Source organism: Eretmochelys imbricata, chromosome 5 (genome assembly GCF_965152235.1).
Source record: "Eretmochelys imbricata isolate rEreImb1 chromosome 5, rEreImb1.hap1, whole genome shotgun sequence".
NCBI lineage: Eukaryota > Metazoa > Chordata > Testudines > Cheloniidae > Eretmochelys > Eretmochelys imbricata.
The window spans coordinates 62,269,983-62,283,816 of NC_135576.1; the positions used below are offsets into that span (position 1 = coordinate 62,269,983).

The window sequence follows — 13,834 nt, forward strand, 5'->3', positions numbered from 1 at the left end:
TTTCCTTTGGATTGATAATTTTATTGAGTTTTTAACCCCTATTCAATTATATAGGGGTTATATACACTCTTCCATAAGTGTAGGCATAGACCAATAACTTGAATTTCAGATGGACAGTGAGGGCAGCTGAAAAAGTGACAGTTGGACAGAACAGCAAGTAATACAGGTAATTTGAACAGTGATAAACTTCCTTTTTCCTTTAGAGCCTGGTCCTGCAAGTTGTTCCAGGTAGGCTGACCCCTGTGCATACACACAGCCCCCCTCATATTGAATCCCATTGCACGCAAGTGCAGGGATCTATCTGTGTGAGACAGCTTGTAGGACTGAGGCATTAGTTACCTACTAGAAAGGTGGAGGTGCTAACACATAACCACCACTGTGTGTAATACTTTGCAATGTAGGGATGAAGAGTATTGCACTAATGCAAAGAGTCATTAGTTTTTATTTTTATTGTAATAGTAGCATATTGGAAGAATTGGAGGGGGTGACACATGAACAGTAAATAAGTAAAGGTTAGTTAATATTGAATGCTTTTTTTTTTTTTTTAATTTAAAAGGTTGTTTAACCACAGATGGAAGCAGAATCGGTTGGGCATTTCAGACTTTATTTCAGATCTTAATGTTCACTATTGAAAAATAAAACCTGCCTTCTAACCTGCAACTTCTCTATAATTCCAAAATAGCGATGAAAGTAGAAGAAGGAAAAAAAAAAACAACCCAGAACACCTGCCCTTAAAATTAATCCATAAGTTACTTGCTCTGTTTTCCTCCCTCCACATCCTACTTTAGCCTGCTTGGCATTCCCATGTTTCCCTTTCTTATTTGGCTGTCACTTGGATCTCTTGCATTCAAGAAGATAAAACACCTGTTTACCTCAGTTACTGCTGACAAAATTGGCAAGCCAATACAGAATAATTCTGCACAGGGGCTTGCATTGGCACTTAGTTTCAAGATGGCTCTTGTGTGGTGAGCTGAGCTGAGGATAGAATTTGACAAAGAGAAATGAAGAATACCCATTGTCTTCCTGTTGAAAGTGAATGTCTTCATGTTTTACAGATCACAAACGGAACACTAGATGTAAAAAAACTGATGAAAACCTGGATTCTGCAGAAAGGATTTCCCTTAGTAACTGTTAAAAGAAAAGGAAAGAGTCTCCATCTCCAGCAGGAGAGATTCTTGCGCAGTGTGGAATCAGAAAATTGGACATCAGATGGAAGGTTATTCTCCCCCAGCCCTCAGAAAATCTATCTTTTACTTTCATGCAATTTTAACTGTCTTCAGAGTGCATATTCCTTGCACTTTAACACATTCAGAGCTCCAGTAGTTTTCTCTAAAGAGCAGGTAGTAATAAATGAAGTGAGACACAGCAGTACGCACAGAGGTATTTTATTATTTGCCTTGAAAAATAAAAGATAGTCCCTGTCTGCCTCCATCTCAGCAACTGAAATAGACCTTACATTGCTTTTTCTCAGAACAGAGTTCATCATAACTTAAATTTTATTTATTCATTTTTCTGATGTTTTTAATTGGCTTCTATGATTAACTCCAGTGCACAATAGGACAACAGGCAGGATTATGTTTGGATTCATTTTCCTTTTTAAAATAAAAAAAAATTTCAAGTAGTTGCAGTTTTTAATCTTCAAGCTCAAGTAGTTGGGGCACATAAAGGATGGGTATATGGGGATGAGATAGAAGGTAGATGAGAGGAGTTTGCAAATGTAACAAATAAAGTAGCCTTCTGCAGACGAATGTTGGTGGTGTCTAAAGGACCAGGAAACTTTCTTCTGGAACCTGTACATTTTCCTACTAGGTCAAATCTGCACATTTTGTGCTGATAGAGGACAGTGTAGAATGTGGATAAGGAAGCTCTCCCCCTTACAAAGTAAGACTGACCATAAATTAGCATTTGTGTGTATCAATTAATTGCTAAAGATTCCTTGTTTAGGAATAGTATCCATAGTAGTAGAGGAATACATGGCAATAAACATCTTTTTTTTTTTATGGAAGATTAGATACTGGTGCAAATATGAAGCAACTGATAACTGCAAAAATCAATTTGTCAAATGTACTCCGTAACCAGGCACCTTATCCTTCTTATATAACAAGACAAGGACATTCTCAAACTGCAGACCCTATGAGATTGTGGTTTTCTCTACCACAGTTGAAATTTAATGGGGAGTTGAGGGCACTTCACATCATGCAAAATTAGGCCCTAAAAAAAAATTGCCTTCATAAGGATTGGAAGGTTGGTTTTTGTACATCTGTCTTCCTGGGTTTTCCATGGATGTCCCTTTGGAGTTGCACTTAGGTGAATAGCTCTTGAAGGATGACTTTTCAGGTGAATAATTCATAGTGATTTGTGGGAAATTGGTTACAACCCAGTTCACCCCCCTCAGTGGGTTTGCCTTAGATAAAATTAATTGTGATTAATTGCACTGTTAAACAATAATAGAATACCATTTATTTAAATATTTTTGGATGTTGTCTACATGTTCAAATATATTTATTTCAGTTACAACACAGAATACAAAGTGTACAGTGCTCACTTTATATGTTTGTTACAAATATTTGAACTGTAAAAAACAAAAGAAATGGTATTTTTCAATTCATCTAATACAAGAACTGTAGTGCAATCTCTTTATTTATGAAAGTTGAACTTACAGATGTAGAATTATTTACAAAAAATAACTGCTTTCAAAAATAAAACAGAGTGTAAAACCTTAGAGCCTACAAGTCCACTTGGTCCTATTTCTTGTTCAGCCAATTGTTCAGACAAAAAAGTTTTTTTTACATTTGCAGGAGATAATGCTGCCCGCTTCTTGTTCACAATGTCACCTGAAAGTGAGAACAGGTGTTCGCATGGCAATGTTGTTGCTGGTGCCACAAGATATTTACATGCCATATGCACTAAAGATTCATATGTCTCGTCATGCTTCAACCACTATTCCAAGGGACATGCATCCATGCTGATGATGGGTTCTGCTCGATAACAGTCTAAAGCAGTGAAGACCAATGCATGTTCATTTTCATCATCTGAGTAAAATGTCATTAGCAGAAGATGAATTTTTCTTTTTTGGTGGTTTGGGTTCTGTAGTTTCCGCATCGGAGTGTTGCTCTTTTAAGATTTCTGAAAGCATGCTCCACACCTCATCCCTCTCAGATTTTGGAAGGCACTTCAGGTTCTTAAACCTTGGGTTGAGTGCTGTAGCTATTTTTAGAAATCTCACATTGGTACCTTCTTTGTGTTTTGTCAAATCTGCAGTGAAAGTGTTCTTAAAAAGAACATGTGCTGGGTCATCATCCGAGACTGCTATAACGTGAAATATATGGCAGAATGCGGGTAAAACAGAGCCGTAGACAGTTCTTCCCCCAAGGAGTTCAGTCACAAATGTAATTAATGCATTCTTTTTTTAACGAGCGGCATCAGCATGGAAGCATGTCCTCTGGGATGGTGACCAAAGCATGAAGGGACATGCGAATGTTTAGCATATCTGGCACGTAAATACCTTGCAATACCGGCTACAAAAGTCCCATACAAACGCCTGTTTTCAGTTTCTGGTGACACTGTAAATAAGAAGTGGGCAGCAGTATCTCCAGTAAATGTAAACAAACTTGTTTGTCTTAGCGATTTGCTGAACAAGAAGTAGGACTGAGTGGACTTGTAGGCTCTAAAGTTTTACATTGTTTTGTTTTTGAGTGCAGTTATGTAACAAAAAAAAACTACATTTGTAAATTGCACTTTCATGATAAAGAGATTCCACTATGGTACTTGTATGAGGTGAACTGAAAAATACTTTCTTTTTATGGTGCAAATTGTAATAATAATATGAGCAGTGTACACTTTATATTCTGTGTTGTAACTGAAATCAATATATTTGAAAATGTAGAAAACATCAAAAATTTAATAAATTTCACTTGGTATTCTATTGTTTAACAATGCGATTAAAACTACGATTAATTTTTTTGAGTTAATCGTGTGAGTTAACTGTGATTAATCGACAGCCTTAATTTGAAGCTGAGGATAATATTTACTCTTCTAGTACGGGATTATCTTGAGTCCTTGTCTTGTATAACTGCTTGTGCTTTTTGTTAGAGGAATTTGGGACAGAGTGCCCAGAGTTCAATTTTTGGCACTGTCACAGATTTCCTTTTTTGGACAAGTTGCTTACTCTTTCTGTGCCTCAATTCTCCATGTGTAAGGTGAGGAATGGAGGAGATGTGATAAAAATGGTTTGTGAGTTACTCAGATACTGTAATGATGGGGGGGCATATAATGGATCTCTTAACATTATTTTGTTGAAATGCCATAATATGTTAAAGCAGTTTAAAAAAAAAAAAAGGTGAGACAACAGCAAAACTAATTGTATTGATTGTTACTTATTACAAAAAGCTATACTACTGTATAAGTCTTGAAAAAAATATAATTTTTCTCTTACAGTTATCTCTGGCATATCCCTCTCTCCTACACTACTAGCAGCTGCTCTTTCCTCTGTCCTTATGCATATTTACTGGACCAGAAGTCAGGTATGTGACCTGAGGCCTCTGTAGCTAGAATGTACAGTGAAAGCAGGTTACTTCAGTTTTGTATATCAGCCTTTGTTTGCACACACCTGAGTAGGGTTTGAGGTCAAGGGCATGCATGGTATAAAGTAATTTTTGAGGAGAATATAACTGGAATGATACCCATAGGGAACAGAGAACAGTGTAATTTTAATCACTTTTGTAGACATGGTTGCTTTAGTCTTTCGTTATCACATAAGGATGTGGTTAGGAACCAATGGTGCCTTCAGACAAAGTCACCACAGAGTGCTGAGCATGCCTGGAGTACTTAGCATCAGTGACAGTGATGTTAGGAGTATATTAATTCAACATGACAATACAGGCAGTAAACAGGGCTTGGTCTTTTTGCAAGCTGCCAGATTGGGGAGAGGGCCTTGAGGAAGTAGATTTGGCTCTGAGCAGTGTGTACTTAAGGAAATCGGCCCTGGGAGATTGACACAGCCAGCATGACTGTAAGGAGGTGTATTTCCCCCTCTGATATTATTTACTTTGTTTTGTGGCATAAAATAATTACTTTGTTAGAACACTTTTTTTTTTAATGTTCCAAGGTATGGCAGTCTAGAACTTGGAACCTTCCCACGTTCTCCCCACCTTTTCTTTGCTGCAGTGGCCATTTTGAGTCCACAGGTGCTAATCTGTACAGAGGGCTGAATTAACTTTTTTTAATGATGAAAGTGATTGTTACTCAGTATTTGTACTAAAAATACTTGGCCAACATTGGTGTAAGCCAGGGACATCAGTGGATCTTTGCTGATTTACTGTACACCAGCAGGGAATTTGATCCATTCTTTTAGAATGCCTTTAATCCTACTATCATACTGATCCCTCTCCCTATCCATTACACTCATTATCTGACACATTTCATGATGACCTACTGTGTAAAAATGTCTCCCCCCCATGTCTATTGCTTCAAATAAACCATACAAAATTGAAGTTGAATGCTTACTGCCGATCTTGAAACCTTTATAGCTATCTTGGTATAACGTGTTCATGCTCTATAAAATGACGTTAAAAGTACAGTAGTTTAGTTTAAGCAGATAATGATTTTTTTAAAATTTAAGTTTCACAGTTGATTTACAAAATCTCACTTAATTGTTTCTGGACCTCTGCTATTTGAGATGTTGGCTAAAAAGTAGTTTACAGCCCGATAATCTGTGGGAAAACCAAGGTGTAAACTTGTGTGCATGTTCGTGACATTGTCACACCCATTAGTCAAGTAAGTAGTCAGCCTCAAAAATGTTAATTGATAAACAGAGAATAGTTACTGCTGTTGAATGCCTTTTTTTATCGTATATGATCCCAAAAATGTGACATTAGCTTTTCCAGAAAGGATAGGAAATCCTCTTAAATAATAAGCTGTTCTGTAATTGGTCTCTAAATTGTCTGTAGTTTAGCAACATGTTTATGTCTTCTGTTCCAAGATGCTGTTTGTCCATGGTTTGGGGTTTTTGTTTTTAAGGTTACAATCTCTGGGTCCATATCCCACTCTGTGGTCACAAGTCCATTACAAAGGGATCCAATTGCAGGGTCCTGTGTGCTTCCAGGCCAATTGGGTCTAGGTAGTATAGCCACTGTTTCTAGTTCTGGGGTGATAGAGCATGCTGTAGATCTGGGCAGAGGATAGAAATTCTGCTTCACAAAGGATTTCAAGATTTTGAAATTTGGCTTTATTTCAAACCATAATAAAACCTGACGTCTTCAAAATCTCCAAAAGAAAATTCCAGGGGGAAAACATCCATTGAGTCCAAGCAAAACTTCTTTTAAAAAAATTTATATTATGTATTACAAATTATAAACCCTGTGAAATTTGAAGGTCATTTTTTAAAAAAAAATTCATTCAAGATATTTTGGGACATTTTGGCATTTTTTATTTGAATGTCCACCTAAACAAAATTATGGCAAAATTTGATGTGATTTTTGCAAAGCATTTAGATTTTTATGGAATTGCATTTGCAGGTGGAAAATTGGCCCATCTCAGCTTTTTCTGACCAGCTCTAGCTAGTTCCTGGGTTTATACCCTTCTTTGGGATGTAGAGTGCTACCAGCCAGCTGCCCTAGAGCCCTGAATGAGGATTTGAGACCACCTGGAACTGACAGCCCTTCCCAGTCATTTACACATGCTCCCCAGAACCTCACCTAGAATGTGTGCGCTTCTAGTTTAACCCCTTTGGGGACAACGTGGTAGGAAAACAAGTAACATAGTTTTAGCAAAGGAATTTCTCAACCACAGTGACTTTACTCTTAATGCACTCAAGAGTTTCAACAAAACTCTGGAAAATGAAGCAAAAGTTCTGAGTTGCCTTTTCCCCATTATGATCTCAGCCCTTCTGACAGTCCAAGGTTTGTCAGCTTTCAGACCAGGCAGAGTCAATCCTGCAAGTTTTCTCGATGCGTGGATAGCAGTGCTCACCCACTCTCCTCCTTCTCCCTCCCCCCTCCCGTTAACTAGAGTCTGTCTCTTTGCTGGGTGCCCCCACTGAGACACTCCAGCCCCTATCCCCAGAAACTTCTGGGATCTGGTGCAGAAAAAACATTATTCCATGGGTAGTGGGTCAGCAGTTGAGACTATCAAATTTGGTGGACGGTGATTGCCATCTTGACAGCTTCTCAATGAGAGCTCTTCAAGAAGTTATCAGCATCTTTCTGGGCAGGGTGCTGTCTGGAAGGCAATACAAAAAGCTGCCCCAGGGTAAGTTTTAGATTTGTGTTCAGCACATAATAGAAAACAGAGTCAATAATTTGATAGACATATCTCACCATGACAGGTTTCAGAGTAACAGCTGTGTTAGTCTGTATTCGCAAAAAGAAAAGGAGTACTTGTGGCACCTTAGAGACTAACCAATTTATTTGAGCATGAGCTTTCTCTACGTAAAAGAATAAATGGACACAAATCAGATGTCAAGAATTATAACATTCATAAACCAGTCGGAGAACACTTCAATCTCTCTGGTCACGCAATCACAGACATGAAGGTCGCTATCTTACAACAAAAAAACTTCAAATCCAGACTCCAGCGAGAAACTGCTGAATTGGAATTCATTTGCAAATTGGATACTATTAATTTAGGCTTAAATAGAGACTGGGAGTGGCTAAGTCATTATGCAAGGTAGCCTATTTCCTCTTGTTTTTTCCTACCCCCCCCCCCCAGATGTTCTGGTTTAACTTGGATTTAAACTTGGAGAGTGGTCAGTTTGGATGAGCTATTACCAGCAGGAGAGTGAGTTTGTGTGTGTATGGGGGTGGGTTTTTGGAGGGGGTGAGGGAGTGAGAGAACCTGGATTTGTGCAGGAAATGGCCCAATTTGATTATCATGCACATTGTGTAAAGAGTTGTCACTTTGGATGGGCTATCACCAGCAGGAGAGTGAATTTGTGTGTGGGGGTGGAGGGTGAGAAAACCTGGATTTGTGCTGGAAATGGCCTAACCTGATGATCACTTTAGATAAGCTATTACCAGCAGGACAGTGGGGTGGGAGGAGGTATTGTTTCATATTCTCTGTGTATATATAAAGTCTGCTGCAGTTTCCACGGTATGCATCCGATGAAGTGAGCTGTAGCTCACGAAAGCTCATGCTCAAATAAATTGGTTAGTCTCTAAGGTGCCACAAGTACTCCATATCTTACCATGTCACAGATATAATTCTGTGATCTTTACTGACTTGTGACTTGATCACGTCCTGTCTTTCACATAGTGTTGAGTATTGTGAGGCACAGAGTATCATGTTCACTCAAATGGTGACTGAGTTGTAGAGAGAGGTTTATTATGTGGGTGGGTTTTTTGTTTTTGGGAGGGGGATCGAACCAAAGGGAAGGGGGAGAGAGAGGGAGAGCGCACACAAAGGTTTTGAATCTGCTTAATTTCTTACAAGATTTTCAAGACTTACTATCCTAAAAATTCCTGTTTCTGTTCTTCCCTGCCACCGCTACCTGCTTGATGTGGAAATACACTTGGAAATACACTTTGTTTTATTTTGAGAAGATTCAGCTGGTGAACTCCTGGTCTGAATCACCTCATTTTTAGAGAGAAAGATTACTAGGAAAGTTTCTTATTAGTCAGTGATGTTTTGTTTCCATTGCATTGTGGTATGACACACATGGCTGCATCAGTTGCATTGCAGTGCATGCTGAGTTTGCCTTCAAAATGGCAGCTGATACAGTCCTGAAGATGTGGTAATACATGATTGAACAAATTAAATATATTAAATAACATGGCTCTGAGATTGGCCTCTAGCTTGATGCATAGAGACAACCTAAGGCTGCCAGGAAGTAATGTGCTATCCCCTCCCCCCACACAGGTAAATTATAATAATGAGAAGCTGGTTTCCTGGAAGTATGGAAACCAGTGTTTTTCAAATGTAAAACAACCAAATTCCAGGTTGTCATGACCATATGAACACAAATCAGCATGAACTTTTTTTCTTTTCCCCCTTGAACTTAAAACTTTAATGGTAAAATTATACCATTTATTGCGGTCTCAGATAAATACTAATTGTAATTTTTTGAGAATAGTTAATTAGGTAGGTCAGTCTGCTGTCAAATGTATCTGAGGGATGGGTCACATCCAGTATTGCCAAATTGGCGAGCATGAGTCTAGTCTAAAACTGTTGCATTTTATTCAGTCTTGTCACATTTGTGCAGTTCACAACTTTGAAATTGCCACCTTTTATCTCCAGTGGGATAAACTCTGCCCTCAGTTCAACCCATACTCCAAATAAATCTTAAAAAAGAGGGCTTCTCCCTTCTAATCTGTTTCTTGGTTGCAAGGGCTCATCTGTTGTGGTAGAGAGGGAATCCAGTTACATTATGACCTGGATGCTAAAATTCACCTTCTGTCTCCTGATTTATTTACATTCTTAGTTGTAATTCAGATCCATTGAACTCTGTAGGAATGCACAGGTGTAACTAGTGGAAAGTGGTGGCCCAGTTATTTTGCTTAGCCTGAATAGGAGGGGAGAACAACCCAGAGTTAAGGGGCCTTCACACACAACACCATGCTGACTGCTACTCCTTTTTATGACAGGGGAGCTTCCAGCTCCGATACTATCTCTGGTTACAGCTGCAATAGTATAGATGGGAAGAGAAAGGACCTCCTAAGTAAGCTGGGTCCAAACCATTTAGTACTCTAAACACTCAGAATTAGAAAATAGGTTTTTAAAATGTTCAATATTAATAGGATAACTGTGTGGGTGTCTGTGTCTCTCTCTCTCAACTAGCTACCATTGAACTTCAGGAGGAAGTGGCATGGGTAAAGTTCAATGTGGACATGAATGGCTACTATATAGTGCACTATGCTGAAGATGACTGGAATATTCTAATTGACCTGCTAAGAGATAATCTCACTGCTCTGAGTGCCGAAGACCGAGCTCACCTGATCAACAATATCTTCAGTCTTGTGGGGTAATTGATACGGGGAGGGGGAGGGAAGTACAGCTTTTTTAATTTTAAGTTCATGCAAGACAAAAGGATTATACTTAAGGACATTGCAGAGAAGAATGCTTTAAAGATACTTTTGTTCAGTATCCGCTATCATTGATTGAGTTTCAATGATAAAACATCAGATATTGATCTCCATTCATTTAATGCCATCATTCATCCCTTTGTATTGTAAAGGACACCTGCTAGTTCTGTTGGCATGGAGGACATGTTCTTTTACAAGTCTGAGAGAAATGCCTTGTGATTTTGTCCTATCAAAGGGAAAGTACCTTTTATGCTCAAGAGAAGTAAACTAGTTGCTTCTGACATAAATGTTTTAATGGTTTACTTTCCTCATGTACCGCTCTGTTGGCTCTGCAGCTGGAATGAGGCTGTGAATTCTGGGTGGCCTTTCAGTGACTACTGCTTCCTTAATCTGAGTAATTTCACTTACTTTCAATTGCCACCATGCTGCACCTTATTTTAATTCTGCCCCTTAATCAAAGGCATGATTGTTGCCATCATTGTTATATTACAAGAACAGTAATACTTTATATATTTTTACTTCCATTTGCTTCCAGCTCATGATCTAGTTCTTTTTTTTAATTAGTATTGTAGCCTCACAAAGGTAGATGCCATCCTTAAGATTTCATTTTAGCAAGAAATTCTTTTTCTGAGTCCATTTTAATTCCTTTTGTGTTCTTTGATCTTTTTAGTATAGGAAAGGTGTCTCTGTTGAACGCCTTTCATCTGCTTGATTACCTAGTGAAAGAGAACCACACTGCACCAATCAGTCAAGCTCTGTTCCAAGTGAGTCTCATCTATGACCTCGTAGAAAAAAGAGGAATGCAGCATCTTGCAGCAAGAGTAGTGGTATGTCTTCCTCTTCTCTATATCAGTGTTTTGAAATATTTTCCCATAACATCAATTCACAACTGCGGTCTCCGGTTAGACTCTGATGGACCAACATTCAGGAATCTCATTGGCTTGTCTTTATATTTGTAAGGCTATTCTGTCTGTCTTGAGTAATAAAGGTTAATAATTACTCTGAGGCAGGGACTGTTTTCTTGTTCTGTGTACAGCACCTAGCACAATGGGGGTCCTGGTCCATGACTGGGGCTCTTAGGTGCTATTGCAATAGATATTCAATAATAATAAACTGTTTAAAATCCAGATCCTTTTCTGCTATAGAAATGAGGAGAAAACACCCTTGTTGTCTATTTCAAAAGTTCTTGAAGCTGACTCATATGTCTATAACCTGACAGTTTCTTCCAGACTGGGACTAGAGGACTAACATTCAGATGCAGAGAGTATGCTTAAATCTATTTACACCCACTAGCCATGTGTATGGTAGTCTAATTTGGTGTATCTTAAACAGGGAGGAGTCAGAAATAGGGGGTGGTCTACACAATCTTACACCCTCCCATTAGTTGTTTATCTTGCTTGTGAATTCCTCTCTGAACAAGGTAATGTGTCTTGGTATTGCTTGCTGTCTTTCACCATCTAGAGCAGAGTTAAAACGCTACTTGGAAGCAAAATTGATCAACAGACTTGGACTGATGATGGGACTGTATCTGAACGAGAGTTCCGGTCTACTGTGCTCGCCTTTGCCTGCTCCCATCACTTGGGAAACTGTAGCACCACTGCCACCGAACTGTTTAAGGAATGGAAGGCTTCCAATGGCACGAAGAGGTAAAGCACAAACTAGTCTGAGCATGTTCTGTTTATGTATTTCTGTCACGTCTCCACCATTGTTTTGAAGAAAGATCCTAATTAGTCTTGGCCACCAAAGCACAGAGACTATGCTTCATTCAGCAGTTTTTACGGCATTTCCTTTGAATATAGTATGGCATAAAACAAGAGGAACTATATTTTAGAAATTAAAACCTTGTATCCACAGTGTTGTTGAATGCGACTGCTATGCCTACTTGATAATTCTGAGTGAGTAATTCTTGAGAATCTGAATGATGCCTCTCTGGAAATGAATTCATCTGGTCCTACAAAACTACTATTATACCAAATTAAGTGCAAAAGACATCACCTGTGCTACTTGCCTAAAGCTTTTATGTGGTGGTTTCTTCCGTAGTGTCTCATACAGGATTATTCTTGTTTTGTAATTTTTTTAATAGTCTGCCTACTGATGTTATGAAGACTGTATTCACAACAGGAGCAAAAACTGACGATGGCTGGGAGTTCCTTCTACGCATGTACGCGTCTTCAGTTTCTGAAGCTGAGAAGCACAAAATGCTTGATGCTCTAGCCAGCACAGAAGATATTAGAAAACTGATCTGGTATGAAAATGCCAGAAGATTGTGGTGGTGTAATTGTGTTGTTCCCAGAATATGTGAGAGACAGCAGGGGTGGGGGGGGAGGGGAGGGGAAGTGAGGTACTTTTTATTGGACCAACTTCTGTTGGGGAAAGAGACAAGCTTTCAAGCCACACACAGCTCTTCTTCAGCTCAAAAGCTTGTATCTTTCACCAACAGAAATTGGTCCAATACAAGATTTTTTTACCTCACTGTCCTTGTCCCCCTCAAAATATTATGTAATGCATAAACTTTAAAAAAAAAAAAATATATTGAGGGGAAAATCCACATTTCCCAAGAAGCACTTAAAATAACTGACTGGTTTTCTTACATTGGCTAAACATAGTGCTAGGAAGACATTTTTTAGTAGGCTTCTGCTTATTAAAGCAAAATGTAGCCAACATATCAGGAACAGGATTCCATATAATCAAATGCAAAGGTCCTGATACTGTGCTCACTTATGCTTGTGGAAATCATTAGAAACTCCTCCGATGAAGTGAGCTGTAGCTCACGAAAGCTTATGCTCAAATAAATTGGTTAGTCTCTAAGGTGCCACAAGTACTCCTTTTCTTTTTGCGAATACAGACTAACACGGCTGTTACTCTGAAACCTGTCCCTAGAGGTCAGTGTAGTTACACTGCTTGGAATGTATAGTGAGAGGAGAATCAAGCTTGAAAGCTTTACACTCTTGGAAGATCAGTGTGGAGTTGCTTTAGATCAGAAATACTGTGAAGCCTTCCAAGTACAGGCCTGTTTCATAACAAAGAACCAAGAGTTCAGATAGCATTTGCTTGCTGTGTGGATGAAATCTTGAACTTGCTTTATGCAGGAAGTTAGAGCCACCTTATCGCCAACATCTACAGCCATTATATGTATGTTCACTGACCACTTCAGAGGACTGTCCAGAGGGTGTAGCAGAGACAGTGGAAGGTTTCCATGACTGCTGTGCTGTGGAACTAGCATAGTTTCTCATGATGACCAGTGAATTTTGTTTTCCCCTTATGACCATGCAAAAGTCACTGAGCCCCTGGCATTTTGGTGGGAATTAAATGACTCAAATGGGCATTGAAGCTATTCTGTACTTCATGGGATTGGGCCCCATGTTTGGCATTTGCAAACCAAAGGTAAATAATGAAGTTTGCAGTATTGGCCCTGTTATTTGACTCCATCTAGTTTCTTAAGGTATCTGTAAAAGATAAGAAAATATATCTGTAAGTAGCCTCCAACCAACTCTATACTCTGTTCTAATTGGCTGAGTAACCTATGAGAGCCACTGCCGTCTAGCTGTGAAATGTTTGTGTAGTAGTTTTGAGTTGACTGGATCTGTTTTGTCTCTTAGGTTAATGCAAACAAGCCTGGAGGGAAACCTCATCAGGGCACAGGAACTTTCGCATATCATAGCAACTGTCAGCCAAAGTCTGCCTGGGCACTTGGTGGCCTGGGACTTTGTCAAAGAGAACTGGGAAAAGCTTATACGGAAGTAAGTTTGGTTTGGTCTTTAATTATTAATGTGAAGTGTTAAGTGCAGCATTTGTGTGTGTGCATTTTTTCAACTGCA

At 38.9% G+C, this 13,834-nt stretch overlaps 1 protein-coding gene across 3 annotated transcripts in view; it reads left to right on the forward strand.

Annotated features, from left to right (window-relative positions):
- LNPEP (leucyl and cystinyl aminopeptidase) overlaps window positions 1-13,834 on the forward strand; it is a 103,889-nt gene that overhangs the window by 84,863 nt on the left and 5,192 nt on the right. For 2 of the 3 annotated variants that reach the window (XM_077817232.1, XM_077817233.1), the window contains exons 10-16: window positions 1,056-1,216; window positions 4,438-4,523; window positions 9,772-9,955; window positions 10,687-10,843; window positions 11,478-11,662; window positions 12,100-12,261; window positions 13,616-13,756. In XM_077817232.1, coding sequence (XP_077673358.1) covers window positions 1,056-1,216; window positions 4,438-4,523; window positions 9,772-9,955; window positions 10,687-10,843; window positions 11,478-11,662; window positions 12,100-12,261; window positions 13,616-13,756 — 1,076 coding nt within the window. The remainder of the gene's footprint in view (window positions 1-1,055; window positions 1,217-4,437; window positions 4,524-9,771; window positions 9,956-10,686; window positions 10,844-11,477; window positions 11,663-12,099; window positions 12,262-13,615; window positions 13,757-13,834) is intronic. The other variant, XM_077817234.1, reaches the window with a different exon arrangement.